This window comes from Caretta caretta, chromosome 14 (genome assembly GCF_965140235.1).
Source record: "Caretta caretta isolate rCarCar2 chromosome 14, rCarCar1.hap1, whole genome shotgun sequence".
Taxonomy (NCBI): domain Eukaryota; kingdom Metazoa; phylum Chordata; order Testudines; family Cheloniidae; genus Caretta; species Caretta caretta.
Genome location: NC_134219.1, coordinates 42,694,863 through 42,715,134, shown reverse-complemented (window position 1 = coordinate 42,715,134; position 20,272 = coordinate 42,694,863). Strand labels below are relative to the sequence as shown.

The 20,272-nt window shown below is 46.5% G+C and overlaps 2 protein-coding genes across 2 annotated transcripts in view; both read left to right on the top strand.

Annotated features, from left to right (window-relative positions):
* The first annotated feature begins 2,271 nt into the window (after nt 1-2,271).
* LOC142068382 (butyrophilin subfamily 2 member A1-like) lies at nt 2,272-17,236 on the top strand. The gene is made up of 11 exons (XM_075119489.1): nt 2,272-2,994; nt 4,589-4,936; nt 5,578-5,859; nt 6,803-6,907; nt 10,472-10,537; nt 10,950-10,970; nt 11,423-11,443; nt 12,349-12,369; nt 12,817-12,837; nt 13,575-13,607; nt 15,395-17,236. Exons 1-11 carry the CDS (start codon nt 2,895-2,897, stop codon nt 15,910-15,912), a joined length of 1,536 nt encoding a protein of 511 aa, XP_074975590.1. The 5' UTR covers nt 2,272-2,894; the 3' UTR covers nt 15,913-17,236.
* LOC142068378 (butyrophilin subfamily 1 member A1-like) overlaps nt 17,103-20,272 on the top strand; it is a 24,102-nt gene continuing 20,932 nt past the window's right edge. Inside the window, exon 1 of the mRNA XM_075119098.1 lies at nt 17,103-17,108. Coding sequence (XP_074975199.1) covers nt 17,103-17,108 — 6 coding nt within the window. The remainder of the gene's footprint in view (nt 17,109-20,272) is intronic.

Here is a 20,272-nt window from a genome sequence, read left to right as displayed (position 1 = left end):
AGCTATATTAGAAAATGAATGATTGGTTATTTCATTTACCAAAGGTAATTGAAGCAGATATTTATTGTCATTGGGAGGTGAACGATCTCCAATTCAACAGATTAATCATTAATAATTGGAGGATTTTCTTGCCAGGCTGTATTAGGAGGAGAACACCACCAGACAGACATTTAAATTGTTTTATTTAACGAAAACAACGTTAAGTATTCTGGATTTTTTTCTTCAACAGCAAACATATAATATTTTAACAAAAAAGCATATGTCCCTCACTTCTCACATTTATCTCCAGACTTCTTCTCCTTGTCCAGATCTATTCTGCCCCCAACAGTCTTCTAGTCATTGAACTTTTTGAAACTTTGCACTTTTAGAGAGAGGTACAAAGGGATTGACTCCATGTACACAAATTTGCAAAGGGACAATAGAGGTAAGGTCAGTTATTTCTCACCTTTACATATTATTTATTTATTTTAAAACATTTTTGCTGTTAACAAGCATGTTACCTCTGGAGACACAAAGCCACAGTTTGAGAACTGAAAAATTAAGCATCTCTGATGGTGTCTTCTAGACTGAGCACTGAGTCCCATTGGGTAGATGGAAAGATTAACCTAAATAATCTATAGAGAAGCCTGTGGAACCCCATAAGATTGGGTCCCTAATCCATCAACTATTAGAACTCATTTACAAACTTTTCTCAAACATTACATGAATATATTGTCTCATACTATAGAAATATAATGTATCATCCCTATTCTATGATAGGTTATAGCTCAAAAATATCTCATCTTTAGATAGGTTTTTTTCTCAAAAAGCATTTTCTCAAAAAAGTCCAATTTAAATGAAAAAATCCAATTTTTTAATTTTTTAAAAAAATCATTGATTGTTATCTACCCTGACAGCGAGACACAGTGGGGTTGGAAGGATTGGTCCCCAGCTGGAGGGAGGCAGGGGCAAGAGCACAGGGGGGCATGTGGGGGGTGGAAGGATTGGTCCACAGCTGGAGGGAGGCAGGGGGCAGGGGCAAGAGCACAGGGGGGCATGTGGGGGGTGGAAGGATTGGTCCACAGCTGGAGGGAGGCAGGGGCCAGGGGCAAGAGCACGGGGGGCATGTGGGGGGGAAAGATTGGTCCCCAGCTGGAGTGTGGCAGTGGCCAGGGGCAAGAGCACAGAGGGGAAGGGGGGGAGGATTGGTCCGCAGCTGGAGCGAGGCAGGGGCCAGGGGCAAGACCAGCACAGTGGGGCACGGGGGGAGGATTAGTCCCTGCTGACTGGAGCAAGGCAGGGGCTGGGGCAAAAGCCCAGCGGGGCGGGAGCTAGGGTTGGTCCCTGGAGCGAGGGAGGTGCCAGGAGTAAACTGCAGGCGCAGCAGGGCTGGGGAGGGGTAAACAGGATCCCCCCCCCCGCCCACTTTCTCCCTGGTCCTAGCGCTCCTCTCCGGCCCCCACAGGCTGCTTGCCAGTGACGGGCGGGGGGGGGGGGGGGGGGTGAGAGGAGCCCTCAGCCGCCAGCGCAGAGCAGGAGCGAGTGGGCGGGGTGGGGGGCGGAGGAGAAGCCCCGGGGCCGGTCCTAGGGGAAGGGGCTGGAGAGCGGAGCCGGCGCCGCGGCCGCGGCCGCTGGGCTGCAGCAGAAGTGGAGCGACCGGGGGGCCCCTGATGCGTGTGAACCCAGCGCCGTCAGAAATCCGGTCCCGCATGTAGCGGGTCTCGCGGAGCAGGGAGCCGAGTCTCTGCGAAATTCTCACGGGGCTTCCGCCAAACTGGGGCCCTTGGGTAGATCTGAGTCAAGACGGGACCCCTGGGTGGACTTCTCCGGGAGAGGATCCTTCACCCCAAAGGGCAATGTGGGGGTGAAGGGACGGACCCCCCCCCCCGCGTGCCCCTCCCTTTCCTACTTTCGCTTTCTAGCGCGGTGGAGGCATCGAGAGAGACACATCTCGCTTCAGTGTCTTGACAAAAAAGAGACACCGTTTTGGCAGACATTTGGAAGCAAAGCCTGGGATCCAGCTCCTTGTCTCTGTCATTTCTCCTCACTTAATTTGGCCTCACTGAAATCATCACTAAAAAGAAAAGGAGGACTTGTGGCACCTTAGAGACTAACCAATTTATTTGAGCATGAGCTTTCCTGAGCTACAGCTCACTTCATCGGATGCATACTGTGGAAACTGCAGAAGACATTATATACACAGAGACCATGAAACAATATCTCCTCCCACCCCACTCTCCTGCTGGTAATAGCTTATCTAAAGTGATCACTCTCCTTACAATGTGTATGATAATCAAGTTGGGCCATTTCCAGCACAAATCCAGGTTTTCTCATACACATTGTAAGGAGAGTGATCACTTTAGATAAGCTATTACCAGCAGGAGAGTGGGGTGGGAGGAGGTATTGTTTCATGGTCTCTGTGTATATAATGTCTTCTGCAGTTTCCACAGTATGCATACGATGAAGTGAGCTGTAGCTCACAAAAGCTCATGCTCAAATAAATTGGTTAGTCTCTAAGGTGCCACAAGTCCTCCTTTTCTTTTTGCGAATACAGACTAACACGGCTGCTTCTCTGAAACCTGACAAACACACAGTTTCTTATTCCTTAAAACTTTTTTCTCCATTGGCGGAATTACTACCAACTTCTACACCGATCTGACTTTTTTAATGTGGATTTTGTAGGGATGGGACAAATTCAGACTCATAAAGGAAACACACATTCCGTTTATTTAAATGGCTGTTCTAACTACATAATATGAAAAAGTTCACTTAATAATGCATTTATTCCTTTCTTATTTAATGTGTCCTCTTTAATGTTTGACTTTAATGATTTCCTGTTAGTCTCAGTGTTATGTTCACTAAGATGAGTTTTCTTTCCTCCTTCTTCCCGTTGTCTAGATCAAGTTACAGTGCAGATGAAGGTTCTCTCATCCTGCCACAGCTCCCGAGCCAGCTCCCTTCTCCCTGGGTTTATCATTTGCTTCCTTACCTGTTCTGTTCACAGGATGGGATCAGGTAGGAATTCGCCCCGTGGCTGCTGTTTCTTAGAGAATTTATTTAGGCTCCTGAAGTGTCTGAACAACATGCTCCACTCAAAGTCAATGTAACTACTCCCAGTGTGTAAATGTAACCACGCAGCAAGATCAGCACCTTCATTATCCATTGTTTGCTCTCATTCTGTTGCTGCTGCGGGGTTATTTTATTTGCTCCTGGGATAGGGCTCAGGTCTGTTTCTTCACACGAGTCTCTTGAAAAGGTTGTCAAGGATGCCCAGAGCCTTGACTGGACACCTGTTGAAGAGTTTAACAATAACAAGAATAATTCATAAAGTACATAAATTATCTTAGAGGATCTGAGATATCCAGAGATCGGAGCCATAGTTAGAGCCCACATGTGCACAAAAATGTAATAAGAACTAGAATATTTGAGAGAGGCTGGGGACAGGTATTAATACCTGATGGTGGGGGCCCCTGGTGAGGGCCCTACATGACAATTGCACCGCCTCCTCTCTCCACTGTGGAATATCAGAGCTAGTTTTGATTCCACTAGGAGTCTATTTGGGGGAGGGAGCTCAGTGGTTTGAGCATTGGGCTGCTAAACCCAGGGTTGTGAGTTTAATCCATGAGGTGGCCATTTAGGGATCTGGGGCAAAAATTGGAGATTGGTCCCCCTTTGAGCAGGGGGTTGGACTAGATGACCTCCTGAGGTCCCTTCCAACCCTGATATTCTATGTCATGTGACTTTTTTTATTGGACCTGTTAGCTAATACATATATGTTAGGTGTAGTATACACCACCTTATTATTAGGTATTATATGCACAGTAATTCTCTCTTTACATATGGTGCTGGGAAATTAACGGAATGTATTATGCTCTTCTAACAATTCTGTTCACCCACATCAAATATCCCACCAAACTTTGCTAAAGTTAAGTTAGTGTTCACAATAGAACATTGGAAGCCTATCAAAGCCAAGAGACATGAATGGCATGTCCTAGCAGTGGCTGGGATGTACGTCTGCTCCCACCTGGTTTGGAATGTTCTGTCCCAAACAGCAAGAAGGAACGTACAGAACAAGATTAAGAAATGGGGAGTTGGATGGGGTGATGGAGAAAGTGCTTTTTCACTTGCGAACACCCCTGGTATAAATATAAGTGGTTTTGGTGGTGTATTTTTGAAGCACAATTTCTGTGTAAGGTGAGCACACTGCAAGGTAAGGATTGCTTTCCAGAAGGAGGATATGTATGTCTCCTTTTCACAGTGTACTGATTTGTCCTTAGGCAATACATTTGGCAAAGTTTGGTTAATTGGTCTCTTGATCATATGAAGTATTGAACCACAATAGTAAAACAATTGCCTAGAGCAATAGGCCTAGATCTCAGGAGCACCTTGGTGGAAGAACACCAGATATGGCCCACCAACCCTCCCCTTGTTCCTGGTGAGGACCAGCAAATCTCATGCCAATGTCAGTAAGCGTGTCAATTTGAGAGCACTTAGAAAAAGGGGCTACTTCAATAGCTTGTCTCAACTATACGCCGAGCACGTCCATTCCCAGTTCTCTGCCTCACCAAGGTCGTTGTTGTTGTTATTGCTGTCCCGGTGCATTTTCCAGCAAAATTCACAGTGATTGGACCCCCTGACCCTGTCGCTGCCATCCTGGGTCAGGAAGCTGTGTTACCCTGTCACCTGTCCCCCCGGATGAGCGCTGCAAACATGGAGGTGAGATGGTTCCGACCTGAATTTGTATCCTTTGTGCACCTGTACCGTGATGGGAAGGATCAGTATGAAGGGCGGATGCCAGAGTATGAGGGAAGGACAGAGCTTTTGAAAGCCGGACTCACAGATGGAAATGTTCCCTTGAGGATTCTCAATATCAGACCCTCTGATGAAGGACAATACCACTGCTTTGTTCAAGATGGTACTTTTTATGAAGAAACCGTATTGGAACTGCGGGTAGCAGGTCAGTAACTTGTGTCAGTTTTAACTGTGTGTGGTCTGCAGGCTTTGTTCTTTCCTATCACAACAGCTGTGACTCCTTGCTTGTGAAATATTTTGCAATAACACAGTGTATCTAACTTTCAGCAAACAGCCACTTTCATACTTGGGAAAATATGCTGAAAACTTTCCCAACGTGTTATTAAACACATTTTCAGGATGGGCAAGGCACTTTCTTGCCCAGTCTTGATTGACTCCCAAAGGGGTCTTTAATTAAGAGGGAAAGGCCTTCTGGACACATAAAGCCTTCCAATTGCTCTGCAGTCGTTTCTAGGATGTGTGGCTACGGTGGGGCTGCCAGACTTTTATGGCCTTCTTATGGGTTGGTTGTTATGTAGGGGTGTAGTTAAAATCAAATGCAGCCTTATTTGCTGAGACTCTATAGTGGTGACGGTGGTGATGGGGAGCTACATATTAACCACTCTTAGACAAGACTGAGTATTCATTTATCCCTTCATTTATCCAGTATTCATTTATCCCTTCTCCTGACTACTCCCGTGAACAAGTGCTTTCTAGTGTGAGTAAGGGATCCACAAACTGTCCCTCATCCCTTCTGCTTTATAAATTAATTCATGGAATTGACACCTTTATGTGTTTTCCCCTTAGGTCTGGGCTCTGCTCCTCTCATCTCTGTGGAGGGTCACCAGGATGGAGGGATCCGGGTGGTTTGTCGATCAGCTGGCTGGTACCCAGAGCCTGAGGTGCTGTGGAAAGATTTCAATGGGCAGCGTTTACCATCACTCTCTGAAACAAAATCCCGTGGCGATAACAACCTGTTTGAAACAGAAACTGCTCTCATTGTAACAGAACATTCAAACCAAAACTTGTCCTGTTGCATCACGAACACCGTTCTCAATCAAGACAAGGAATCAGCCGTTTATATAGCAGGTCAGTCACCATCCAAACCCCACACTGAACTCACCACCACCAGAAACCAAACAAAACGTAGGAAGAAAAGAACGGAAACATCTGTGGTGGATATTTCAGAATCCACGTACAAACACAGAAAATAGGAGACTGGTATATTTACGGGATCACAGTTTAGGTAATTTGATTCCCTTAGTTGTGAGTATTCAGAAAATCAAAGTTTGGGATTTCATGTAAATTTAATGTGAAGTCTGACTTTCCTGATACTAGCCTGCACGCATGTATGCACACACACAAAAATCTTCCAGCATTTTTTAGGAGAAATTTTCACTCAATCCACTGACACAATATGATCCTGTAACCTTAACTTCACCTCAGTGATTTTTTTGAATGTGGTAAGTTTTGTCATGTGGCTTCTTTGTGATCTTGTTGCTGCACCAACTCATTGTTCATTGCTTGTTGTGGGAAACGTCACCTACGTCATGTGATGTTGTTTCTAATGACATTCAGTTGGACTTGTGCTTCTTACATCACTTTGGTCAAGATCCACAAATGGACTCATTTTACCCTCGTGTAGTGGTGCGGTGGTCGTCCCTCCCACTCTGGATTGGAGGGAGGCCACACCGCCTCACTATACCACTGGGATTGCTGCCTAGTCTCAGGGGAAATTAGCAAACTGATGTTAGCATCCCAACCGGTGTAATGGGGCTGAACCCCAAATAGTCCAGGGGTTCCGGCCCTTAGGCAGGAACAGGACCTCCCTGGAGTGTGTATGCTCTGGCCCTTAGGAAGGGGCCAGAGGAAACCCAGCGGTCTACACATTTTTGTGTAGTGTACACATGGCCATTCTTTCACTCTTGTCTTGCACAAATCCTGCTGGGCACCATTTATGTATTTGTATGAAATAAAAACATCTGACTGTAATCAGCCAAATTAAGACAAGTTCTGGTGTTTTGTTTTTCAGATCTCTTTTTCCCCAGGGTGAATCCCTTGATGGCGACTTTGAGTGTGATCCTGGTGGTTTTGTTTGCTTTCATTGGCCTCACTGTTTATCTCTTTAAAATGAAAGGTAAATATCAGAGGAAGAAATATACTGTAAATAAAGATTTTGTTCTAATAAATAAATTAGAGCAATTTAGGAATTTAATATTAAAAGAAGGTGTGATCTGCTGACCTTGTCCTGTATAAAGAAGAAGAATGCATGTGAATTTATTGATAGAGGGTGGTGGGGAGGGCTGTGGGGGGGAGAGCGGAAGAGGACTGTGTGTGTAGGGGGTGGGGAGTAGAATAGGAGAGAGGAGAGTCTTGGGCAATAGAACTGAGTCAGAGAATCGGATCATAGCAGATACATCTGTGTTCTGCTTGGTCCTTCATCTCCCTCTGCTGCTAGTTCTCAGGAGATTACCACTGTCTGTCTCTGGTCCCACTTGAGAGAAGGTTCTGCAAAGCCTAGCCTCTCATATTTGTCCTTCAAATCTCTTTTCTGCTAATAAAGTATAGTGCACCCGGACATTACAGTGAGAGGCCCTGTAGAAATGCCCTTGTGGTAAATCAGTAAAGAAACACATTTCTTCCAGTCCAGTCACCAGGGAGTGTAGCATCGATCAAGTGAATTCATCAAGTGAATTCATGACAGAAGTTTAAGAACAGCTGAACCCCATGACAGTATTTATCTTCAACCGCTCCTGCTGCAGTCAGCTTGTACCCAGGGTCATGCATGGGGGGGAGGGGGGTCAAGCAGAGGCACAGGGCCCCAAATAATCATCGAGGGCACAGAGCTTCTACAACCCCAGGGCTGCAGAGGCAGGGAAGAGTGACCTGCTGCCAGGGCCAGGGCGGAGGCAAGGTAAAGCGAACTCCTGCTGGTGTGGGGGAAAGAGCAAGCTCCTGTGTGGGAGGGAAGAGTGCTCTGCCAAGGTGGGCATAGGGGAAAGAGCAAAGTCCTTCCCTGGCCAGAACAGTGAGGGGAGCGAGCTCCAGGGATGGGTACAGAATGTGCCCCTCCAAAAGGGGTCAAATTTAAATTTCTGCACTCATCCCTGCTTGTACCTGGTCTGACGGGCCCTTGTGAGTGGCAGAGGGTCACACGTTCTCTTCCTCACAGTGGTTCTGTTGCAGAAATCAGCTCCTCTGAGTTCCAGCAGCCTTTTTGCTGGTTGCGGCCCCCTTCCTGTGACAACCTCTCTCTTTTGAGATCATTTCCTCCAAGTGGAGCAGGCCCTGCAGGAATGAGGCCACTTGAGCCCAGAGGAGTTTTCGTCTTTTCCTGACTGGGATGGGGCTGTGCCCCAGGACAGGGTGTGTTAAACAAGTTTAATAAAATTTGGGGTAAGTTTAAATTAGATAAACTTTCCCTTTTGATGGGGAAGCAATAGAAACAAGGAAGTTGAGTAAAAATAATTACCCAGCCTTAACTTTGTATTGATGATAATGAGAAATAACACATAAGGCAAGAAAAGCTCATAAAAAAATTTATACATATTTCTGTTTATGTTTTAGTGAAACGAGATCTAGAAATTGGTAAGTGTCATTTTCTTCCTTCTGAGAAGAAATTTTTTGTACACAATTGGATCCCCCTATAGGAGCGTGATAGGGTCATCGGTGGGTTATGTGACCTAGTGGTTAGCACACTTAGTGCCCCCTCCCAGTGGGCAGATCTTGCAGTCCTGGCCCTCTTTGAATCAGGAGGGCAGGGAGGTGGGCAGTGGAAAGGGAGCCTGGGCCCACCCACTCTTCTGGGCTCTGAGCCAGGGCCTTAGGAGGGTCAACAATGTCTGGTCCCCAAAGTTGTCTTCCGAGTTGCCCTCCCTGGGTCACTTCCAACCAACTGCTGGTCTCCCCCGGTTCCAATCCAAAATCAGGTGAAAAGAAAAAGAAAAGGCAATGAAACCATCAGCCCTGATGGGGCTAAGTATACGGTCAGTCCTTTGTCAGGAGCCTTCAGGGCAGGTCTGTCCTCCTCCCCAGCCTCTCCCGTCTGAGCTGGGTTGCTCCCTTTCCAGCCCTCTCTCCAATTGAAGCATGCTCTGCAGGGCTGGATGTGCGGGGCTACCTGGGCCCAGTACTGTCCTTTCATCACGTGAGACGCAATGTGGGGTTTGTATACTCCCTCGCCCACCCTCCCTCTCAGACCCTGGGCTGGGGTGTCCTGGGGCCAGTTCATGTCCCCACCATCCTGTGAAAAAGAAGTCCACGCTTTTACCACCCGAAAGCTGTATGGCTGCATTGAGTGAAGCCACTGAATAATGCCTGGATTATGGCCTGTCATTGAGTGCAGCCAGTGGATTGGTGCACAGTCAGTTACTAGGTGGAAGGACTAACCCTACAAGTAAGGGCATCAATGGCTCATTTCACCTCCAGGGCCTCCTTCTTGATGACTGATTAGGCTGCCTCCTGTGGAAATAGCTTCCTGCTGGGATAGAGAACAGGGTGTTCTTCTTCTCCCAATGCCTGACATGGGTGCAGTGTCCTTAACCTGGTCTGTCAACTGGGCAGCCATGGTAGCAAAGTTTGGGATGAACTGTCAATAGTATCTTGCTAATCCCATAAACCACCGGACTTGCTACTTTGTGAAAGGGAGGGGGCAGCCCACTAAGAATTTTGTACCAAAGGTCGTATCTCCCCCTCCCCCACCCCGCCCCCCACTCCCCTGACATCCTACCCTAGGTAAGTGACTTCTTGGGTGGCCAGCTGACACTTGGTTGGGTTAGCCGTCAAACCCGCCTCTTTGAGAGCCCCAGATACCTCAGGGACATGCTCCATACGCTCCGCCCAGCTCTCCCTGCAGATGATGATATCGTCCGTGTAGGTGGCCGTGTCGGATCCCTGCAGCCGCAGCACTCTGTCCATTGGCTGCTGGAAAGTGGCAGGGGCCCCATGTCGTCCCAAGGGCATGGTTCTAAACTGCTGTACTCCATCGTCGGCAGATTGTTTAATTGTTGTGGAGTTGTTTGCTTTTACATTTACCCTTTTTATTTATTTTTGCATTATTAAACCTGGTTTTTTTTTGGTTGCTTACTTGTTTTTTATGATTATTCTCATGGGGGGAGGTAATATGAATTTATAAAATGGGGGAAATGACTAACCTGGATAAGTTTCACGCAAAAAGCTAATTTGATTAACTGGTAAGCAATAGAGTAATTGGGTTTGTTTAGTTTGGAGAAGAGAAGGCTGAGGGGGGACGGGATAACAGTTTTCAAGTACATCAAAGGTTGTTACAAGGAGGAGGGAAGTAAATTGTTGTCATTAACCTCTGAGGATAGGACAAGAAGCAGGGGCTTAAATTGCCATGAGGAAGGTTTGGGTTAGACATTAGGAAAAACTTCCTAACTGGCAGAGTAAGTAATAAATGGAATAAAGGAGGATGTGGAATCTCCATGTTTGGAGACTTTTAAGAGCAGGTTAGACAAACACCTGTCAGGGATGGTCTAGATAATATTTAGTCCTGCCACGAGTGCAGGGGATTAGACTTCCAGTCCTAGGATTCTATGATTCTAACAGAATCACAGAGTTTATGAGCAGAAGGGACGACCAGATCATCTAGTCTGACCTCCTTAAGAGGCAGCGGAATAGAAAAAATTTCTAAGCCTTATTTATCACATTGATGATAATGAGAAATAAAACATAAGAAAAGGGAAACACCTAACAAACAATTTGTGTATTTCTGCTTCATTTTTAGGCAAACGAAATATAGAAATTGGTAAGTGTCATTATCCTTCCTCTGACAAGAAATTTTTTGTATGAAATTGGATCCTCATGTGGGAGTTTGTTTAATTGTTGTGGAGTTGTTTGATTTTCAATTGAACATTTACAATTCAGTTGCAACATGTAACCTGTTTTTGTTTGTCTGCGTGTTTGTTTTTTTATTTATTATTATCTTTTGGTTGAGGGAGGTTACAGTAACGTGATAAAATGTGGGAAGGAGGCACTAAATTGGAGAGATTTCACACCAAAATTTAATTTGAAAAACTGATAAACAATAGAGTCACAGAGTTTAAGACCAGAAGGAACCACTTGTCCCTCTCTTGTCTGACGTCCTGAAGAAGAGAAATAAAACCTAAGAAAAGGGAAACGCCTAACAAATGTATATATTATTTCTCTTTAATTTTTAGACCTACGAGATAAAGAAATAAGTAAGTGTCATTCTCCTTCCTCTGACAAGAAACTTTTTGTACCAGTTTGGATCCTCATGTGGAAGTTTGTTTTCAAATGGAACTTTCAAAATTGTTGCAATATGAAATCTTTTATGTTTGTTTGCTTGCTTTTTATTATTACTAGAATTATTTTGGGGGCAGACAGGGGTTTGTTTTGTAATGTAACTTTAATCAATGTGGGGAAAGACTAAACTGAATGAATTTCACAGCAAAAGCTAATATGAAAAATTGATAAGCCATAGAATCATAGAGTCACACAGTTTAAGAACAGAAGAAATGACTGGATCCTCTAATCTGACCTCCTCCAGCGGAGATTGAATAGAAAAAAATATCTCTCAGCCTTAATTTTCATATTGATGAGAAAGCGAAATAAAACATAAGAAAAGGGGAAGTCCTAACAAACAATATGTGTCTGTCGGTTTGATTTTCAGGTAAAAGAGATACAGAAATTGGTAAGTGTCATTATCCTTTCTCTGACAAGAAAATTTTAATACCAAATTGGATCCTCATGTGGGAGCTGGTTTAATTGTGGTGGGGTTGTGTGCTTTTAAATTTAACTTTTACAATTTTGTTGCAATATTAAACTTTTTTTTGTTTGCTTACTTGCTTTTTATTATTATTCTTTTGTGGGGGGTATTGTAACTTAACAAAATGTAGGGAAAGACTAAACTGGATAAATTTCTTGCAAAAAGTTAATATGAGAAATTGATGATCAGTAGAGTCATAGAGTAACAGAGTATAAGACCAGAAGGGACCACTGGGTCCTCTAGTCTGACATTTTGAGGATGAGTTTGATGTCTTTCAGCCTTCACAGTCATATTGGTGATAAAGAAAACTGAAAAATAAGAAAAGGGAAATGCTGAACAAAAATATGTATTTATTTCTGTTTAATTTTTAGACCTACGAGATAAAGAAATAAGTAAGTATCATTGTCCTTGCTCTGACAAGAACGTTTTTAAATGTAACTTTTAAAGTTCTTGCAATATGAAACCTTTTGTTTGTTTGCTTGTTGCTTTATTATGAATGATTTATTATTAATTATTATTATTTTCTTCTTCTTCTTCTTCTTTTGGGGGAGGATGGTGGGTTGTTTTGTAATGTAACTCTATACTATCTGGGGAAAGACTAAAGTGGATAAATTTCACACCAATGAAAAACTGAGAAGGAATTAATTATAGAGTCACAGAGTTTAAAACCAGAAAGGGCCACTGGATCCTCTCACCTTACTGTCCTGAAGAGGAGGTTGAATAGAAACAACCTCTCAGCCTTAACATTAGTATTGATGATAAAGAGAAATAAAATATAAGTAAAGGGACACTTCTAACAAACAATATGTGTATTTCTGTTTAATTTTTAGACAAACGAGATATAGAAATTGGTAAGTGTCATTGTCCTTCCTCAGACAAGCATTTATTTATTTTTGGTATCAAATTGGATCCTCATGTGGGAGCTTGTTTCATTGTTGTAGAGTTGTTCAATTTTAAATTTAACGTTTACGCTTTTCTTGCAATATGACATCTTTTGGTTTCTCTCCTTTCTTTTTATTATTATTCTGGGAAGGGTTACTGTAATTCTGTAAAATATGGGGTAATGGTAAATTGGAGAGATTTCACACCAAAAGCTATTTTGAAAAACTGATAATAGAGTCACATAGAGTCACAGAGTTTAAGACCAGAAGGGACCACTGGGCCCTCTAGTCTGACATTTTGAGGATGAGTTTGATGTCTTTCAGCCTTCACTGTCATATTGGTGATAAAGAAAGCTAAAAAATAAGAAAAGGGAAATGCCGAACAAAAATATGTATTTATTTCTGTTTAATTTTTAGCCATACGAGATAAAGAAATAAGTAAGTATCATTGTCCTTGCTCTGACAAGAAAGTTTTTGTAACAAAATTTGATCTTTGTGTGGCAGTTTGTTTAATTATGGTGGAGATGTTTGCTTTTAAATTTAATTTTTAAAGTTGTTGCCATTGGAAACCCTTTTTTGTTTGTTTGCTTTTTTACTGTCAATCCTTTGGGGGATGTGGGTGGTTGCTTTTTCATGTAACTTTATAAAATATGGGGAAAGACTAAACTGGATGAATTTCACACCAAAAGCTAATTTGACAAATTGGTAAGCAATACAGTAGTAAAGTGGGTAGTGGCCAAAAAAATATGGCCCGGGAGGAATTGTCAGAAGGCTCTGGTGAACTATCAGCCCCTGAGATGATTAACCTCCCTCCACACTGCAAAGTGTGGGACGTAACCAACCTGAATTAAAGTGGACCCTGGGCAATAGCCTGTACCCAAAGTCTTGCCAGCTAGCCTGGGTGTAAAACACCACCAAACTTGAGTCAGAGTTTTTGGGCTTGCACAAGTAACAGTTTGGGGAAGCAGACAAGTAAGATCCTGGGCTAACTCTGCAGTGAAGATCCACCCTGGGAGAGAGACACTCATGCGACCTAATGGAGGTTCTGATGCTTTACATTTTAGTATATGTCTGGAAGAACTTTCTTTTTCCATCAGTCATTAGTTTGTACAATATTGAATCATGCAATACGTGTTCAGATCCGCTCTCATCTCTAATTATGTGGCTGGTTTTAGGGTGGAGAAGATCTGTGGCACCTACAGAAGAAGGTAATTTAAGATCATATTTTATCAATGTCCAAATATCTGTTCCCATGAGGCAATGTGCCCCTTTTTTCCTTGAATGTGGGGGTTGATGTGATCGTTCAGGGCAGACCTCCCCAGCACCCTGCATTTCACTGCGCATCATGAGGCAGGGTTTGTGCCTATGTCCTACCACACCATACTGAATCGACATCATATCGCATCTACTCTTCCTTCCCCTCCACTGCCAGCATGTGCGCTGCACCCTGCAGAGATCTGTGACCGCAGCTCCTACTCATTGTACAGATCCAGTCCACAGCCACTTCTCCAGGGGGAGTTTGTTTAATCTTCCTGTGCTGATGGCTGATCTCCAGTGTCTCCCTGTTTCTTCCTTCATCTTTTTCCCATTGAAGAAAGCCAGGAGCTCTGCAGTGACCCCACACTGACGGGGTGAGCAGGGACTGTGTCTGTGTGAGACCCTTGCTCCAGCCTCAAGCCTTGATCACAGAGAAGGGTTCCCTTGGCTCCATTATAAAGATGTAGGAAGCTCCTGTGATCAGAGCTGTGAGCTTGTCTCTTTTCTCTTCTCTCCATCCATCGTGACCCAGGTATGCTCCTGTCTCTGGTAAACAGGACGTCACTTCAGTCTCCACATCACTGGCATGACCCTCTCCTTATTTCCACCTGCCACCTGTTCCACACATCCTCCTAGTGGCGGATTAGCCACTGGGCTAACAGGGCCTGTGCCCAGGGGCCCCAGCCAATTGGGCGGCCCCAGAAAAATGGACGCCTCTGGGCCCCAACCTGTTCTGCCTGCCCAGCAGTCCTGCCAAGGAGCAGGGTCAGAGCTCAAGGGCTTTCCCCACTCCACCCACCTGGCACTTCAGCCGGGGAGTGAAGTTGGGGGTGCAGGGGCTTGCCCTGCTATCCGGCTGGAGCGCCAGGTGGGTGGAGTGTGGCAAGCCCCTGTGCCCTGACCCCATTTCCCTGGAAGAAGCGCAGGGGGGGATGGCGGACTTCAGGGAGAAGAGGTCGGGAGAAGCCCCCACTTGCTCTGGCCCAGGGCCTCACAAAACCCTAGTTTGCCCCTGCTCCCCCCACACGCATTGCTTCTGCCTCGTTCCACCATGAACCCCCTTCAGTGGTGCTGACCCCTCCCTCCCCCAGGCTACTGGACCTTTGTGCTGTGATTGCTGCTGAGCAGCGACATTCTGGGCAGGTTCAGTCCTGGTACCGTGTGGCCTGTTGCTGTCCGAGCTGTGACATTTCAGAGCAGGCCGGGTGCAGTGGGGAGGCCCCACAGCAAAGTCCAGCACAGGGGGAGCTGGGCCACAGTGAGATTGAAGGTGGGGTGCGGGGAGGCTCTGCCAATGTTCACTGAGTTGTACCATCTGCTGGGGCTGCCAGAGTCTCTTGTCCCCTCCCTGGGGAGAGGTGGGCGCAGGAGGGGAAAGATCCTTTCACTCCATCACGGACCCGTCTCTGCATTGGGGAGGGAGCTTCCCTCTGGGGTTTAAAGCTGGTTCTTGCCTCCTCTGTTCCCTCCTCAATAAAAACTTCTGACACCTTCCTGGCTGTGTCTCTGCCGCTGGGAATGGAGCAGCCCCAGCAGAGGGAGCTGGCAGCTGAAGAGAAAAAGACTGAGGAAGTGCAGTGACATCCCTGCTCAGTCTTAGGAGCCCAGGACAGAGGCAGCTCCCTGGGATCCAGGCCTGTCCCAGCCAGAATAGGGCTGCTGGGGAGTGTGAGAAATGGTCCCAGCCTCCCCCAGGGCTGAGCTCTGCCCCTCACGCTCTGATTCTCTCTCTTCCTAGTGAATGTGACGCTGGATCCAGACACGGCTCAGTCCCAACTCGTCCTGCCTGAGGATGGGAAAAGTGTGAGATGGGGAGACACATGGCAGAATCTGCCCGACAACCCTGAGAGATTTGATTCTCGGGCCTGTGTGCTGGGCTGTGAGGGATTCACCGCGGAGACACATTGCTGGGAGGTGGAGGTGGGGGATGGGGAACTCTGGGCTGTGGGGGTGGCCAGAGAGTCTGTGAGGAGGAAGGGATGGATCAGCCTTAGCCCTGAGCAGGGGATCTGGGCTGTGGGGCAGTGCGGGGGGCAGTTCCGGGCTCTCACCTCCCCTGAGGCCCCTCTGCCCCTGAGCCAGGTCCCCAGCAGGATCCGGGTTTGTCTGGACTGTGACCGGTGGCAGGTGACATTTAGTGATGCTGGTGATGGGGCCCCGATCTTCACTTTCCCACCAGGCTCCATCCCTCGGGAGAGAATCCGACCCTGGTTCTGGTTGGGGGTGGGGGGATCAAGGCTCAGCTTATGTCCCTGAGACAGCGGGTGGAATATCCCACTGGGGGCCCCAAAATCAGCCTTTCTATCCTCGCATGCCCTAGTCTTTATGACCGTAGAGGACTTCTGGCTACCCAACCCTCTGGCTCCTCATCTCTATGACCCCTAGAATCTCCTCCCTGCCCTCCCTGCAGCCTCAGGGACGGGAGGGGGAGGAAGAAGAGCCCCTTGGAGCTGCCAGAGGGCCCTGAGAGGCAGATGTGGGGGCTGGGCAGGAGGTAGAATGAACAATCGGGTTGGGGACAGGCAGAGGTGAGGGTGGTACAGAATTAATCAATCAGGTTTTGGGAGAAGCTGGAAGCTCTGCAGCAGCAGGGAGCGTTTTGTACAGATCTGTGTCCTTAGATCTCATTGGGGCAGCAGGAGGAGAAGGGATAAAATCAGGGGAAAGAATGGAGCAGCCAAGGGGGATGATCTGTGGGAGGGAGGAGAGGAGAGTGGGAGAGGAAAATAAACAGGTATCACAAGTGAGGGCTAGAAAAATGCTGAGTAGAAAAAGAGACAATGAAGGAACAGGGAGAAGGAAAGGGAATGTGAGAGGGACACCTACAAGATCTCTATCAAGCTTTTTTACAACTACAATACCCACCTGCGGAAGTGAAGAAACAGATTGATAGAGCCAGAAGAGTTCCCAGAAGTCACCTACAACAGGACAGGCCTAACAAAGAAAATAACAGAACGCCACTAGCCGTCACCTTCAGCCCCCAACTAAAACCCCTCCAACGCATTATTAAGGATCTACAACCTATCCTGAAGGACGACCCAACACTCTCACAAATCTTGGGAGACAGGCCAGTCCTTGCCTACAGACAGCCCCGCAACCTGAAGCAAATACTCACCAACAACCACATACCACACAACAGAACCACTAACCCAGGAACTTATCCTTGCAACAAAGCCTGTTGCCAACTGTGCCCACATATCTATTCAGGGGACACCATCACAGGGCCTAATAACATCAGCCACACTATCAGAGGCTCGTTCACCTGCACATCCACCAATGTGATATATGCCATCATGTGCCAGCAATGCCCCTCTGCCATGTACATTGGTCAAACTGGACAGTCTCTACGTAAAAGAATAAATGGATACAAATCAGATGTCAAGAATTATAACATTCAAAAACCAGTCGGAGAACACTTCAATCTCTCTGGTTACGCAATCATCGACATGAAGGTCACTATCTTACAACAAAAAAACTTAAAATCCAGACTCCAGCGAGAAACTGCTGAATTGGAATTCATTTGCAAATTGGATACTATTAATTTAGGCTTAAATAAAGACTGGGAGTGGCTAAGTCATTATGCAAGGTAGCCTATTTCCCCTTGTTTTTTCCTACCCTCCCCCCCAGATGTTCTGGTTAAACTTGGATTTAAACTTGGAGAGTGGTCAGTTTGGATGAGCTATTGCCAGCAGGAGAGTGAGTTTATGTGTGTGTGTGTGTGTGTGTGTGTGTTCCGGGGGGGGGGGTGTTGAGAAAGCCTGGATCTGTGCTGGAAATGACCCACCTTGATTACCATGCAGATTGTAGGGAGAGTGGTCACTTTGGATGAGCTATTACCAGCAGGAGAGTGAGTTTGTGTGTGTATGGGGGTGGGGGGGTGAGAAAACCTGGATCTATGCTGGAAATGGCCCACCTTGATTATCATGCACATTGTAAGGAGAGTGGTCACTTTGGATAAGCGATTACCAGCAGGAGATTGAGTTTGTGTGTGTGGTTTTTGGAGGGGGTGAGGGGGTGAGAGAACCTGGATTTGTGCAGGAAATGGCCCACCTTGATTATCATACACATTGTGAAGAGAGTGGTCACTTTGGATGGGCTATTACCAGCGGGGGGGGGGGGGGGGGGCGGAGGGTGAGAAAACCTGGATTTGTGCATCTCAAATAAATTGGTTATTCTCTAAGGTACCACAAATACTCCTTTTCTTTTTACCTTAACTCTGTATTTCTTGGTTTTCAGAAGTTTGAGTTTTGTTGAACTCAGACCAGGTGGGGGAGATAAAATCTTTTAGGGGACCAACTCCTGTTGTTGAGAGAGAGGAGCTTTGGAGCTACACCGAGCTCTTCTTTAGGTCTGTGTTGCTGGAAAGCTCGTCTCTTTCCCCAACAGAAGTTGATCCAGTAAAAGATCAAGCATCCTCCACCTTGTCTCTCTCATAGACCGGGGCCAGCACAGCACAGAGCAAATCACTTCTGATGACCTTGCTGTTTTGGAAGGTCACGATCTTCAGTGGGAAACTGTCACTTTATGTTAACAAAAGGGGCTTTGTTGTTGGCTGGGGGGGGGGGGTTGCCATTTAGTTTATATTATTCAGCAAAAGCTTTTCTCTTTTTGAAATCCGGACTGGGCTGAGAGTCCGCTGTTCAGGTGACCCAGTTACCTGAATCCAGGCCTGATTTCAGAGAGAATCTGCTTCCTGCTTTTGCTGAATCTAATAAACTAAATAGAAAAAACAACAACCAAAAACAACATTCCCCCCCACAACAACAAAGTCCCTTTATGTTAAATTTTAATATAAAGTTCCGGTCCCCCCCCCCCCCCCACTAGCGGCCCCGCGGGACTGGGGCTGTGTCTTTAAGCCCTGGTCTACACTAGGACTTTAGGTCGAATTTAGCAGCGTTAAATCGATTTAAACCTGCACCCGTCCACACAATGAAGCCCTTTATTTCGACTTAAAGGGCTCTTAAAATCGATTTCCTTACTCCACCCCTGACAAGTGGATTAGCGCTTAAATCGACATTGCCGGCTCGAATTTGGGGTACTGTGGACACAATTCGATGGTATTGGCCTCCGGGAGCTATCCCAGAGTGCTCCATTCTGACCGCTCTGGACAGCGCTCTCAACTCAGATGCACTGGCCAGGTAGACAGGAAAAGAACCGCGAACTTTTGAATCTCATTTCCTGTTTGGCCAGCGTGGCAAGCTGCAGGTGACCATGCAGAGCTCATCAGCAGAGGTGACCATGATGGAGTCCCAGAATCGCAAAAGAGCTCCAGCATGGACTGAACGGGAGGTACGGGATCTGATCGCTGTTTGGGGAGAGGAATCCGTGCTATCAGAACTCCGTTCCAGTTTTCGAAATGCCAAAACCTTTCTGAAAATCTCCCAGGGCATGAAGGACAGAGGCCATAACAGGGACCCGAAGCAGTGCCGCGTGAAACTGAAGGAGCTGAGGCAAGCCTACCAGAAAACCAGAGAGGCGAACAGCCGCTCTGGGTCAGAGCCCCAAACATGCCGCTTCTATGATGAGCTGCATGCCATTTTAGGGGGTTCAGCCACCACTACCCCAGCCGTGTTGTTTGACTCCTTCAATGGAGATGGAGGCAATACAGAAGTAGGTTTTGGGGACGAAGAAGATGATGATGAGGAGGTTGTAGATAGCTCACAGCAAGCAAGCGGAGAAACCGGTTTTCCCGACAGCCAGGAACTGTTTCTCACCCTAGACCTGGAGCCAGTACCCCCCGAACCCACCCAAGGCTGCCTCCTGGACTCAGCAGGCGGAGAAGGGACCTCTGGTGAGTGTACCTTTTAAAATGCTATACATGGTTTAAAAGCAAGCATGTGAAAGGATTACTTTGCCCTGGCATTTGCGGTTCTGCCTTTGCAAAAGGTTTCTGGGGAGGGCAGCCTTATTTCGTCCTTCATGGTAGGACACTTTACCACTCCAGGCCAGCAACACGTACTGGGGAATCACTGTAGAACAAAGCATTGCAGTGTATGTTTGCTGGCATTCAACCAAAATCACGCGGTGGGAGGAGGCAAAATGCGACCTTGTAACGAAAGCACATGTGCTATGTATGTAATGTTAACAGCAAGGTTTACCCTGAAAGAGTGTAGCCACTGTTTTATAAAATGTGTCTTTTTAAATACCGCTGTCCCTTTTTTTTTCTCCACCAGCTGCATGTGTTTCAATGATCACAGGATCTTCTCCTTCCCAGAGGCTAGTGAAGCTTAGAAAGAAAAAAAAACGCACTCGCGATGAAATGTTCTCCGAGCTCATGCTGTCCTCCCACACTGACAGAGCACAGACGAATGCGTGGAGGCAAATAATGTCAGAGTGCAGGAAAGCACAAAATGACCGGGAGGAGAGGTGGAGGGCTGAAGAGAGTAAGTGGAGGGCTGAAGAGAGTAAGTGGCGGGCTGAAGACAGGGCTGAAGCTCAAAGGTGGCGGCAGCGTGATGAGAGGAGGCAGGATTCAATGCTGAGGCTGCTGCAGGACCAAACCAGTATGCTCCAGTGTATGGTTGAGCTGCAGCAAAGGCAGCTGGAGCACAGACTGCCACTGCAGCCCCTCTGTAACCAACCGCCCTCCTCCCCAAGTTCCATAGCCTCCACACCC

Excerpts from the sequence above, each read along its gene's own strand:
- LOC142068382 (XM_075119489.1), top strand. The coding sequence starts at position 2,895 with ATGAAGGTTCTCTCATCCTGCCACAGCTCCCGAGCCAGCTCCCTTCTC. Across the intron at positions 5,860-6,802 it reads ATCAGCCGTTTATATAGCAG|ATCTCTTTTTCCCCAGGGTG; the intron begins GTCAGTCACCAT and ends TTTGTTTTTCAG. Across the intron at positions 12,370-12,816 it reads CAAACGAGATATAGAAATTG|CCATACGAGATAAAGAAATA; the intron begins GTAAGTGTCATT and ends TTTAATTTTTAG.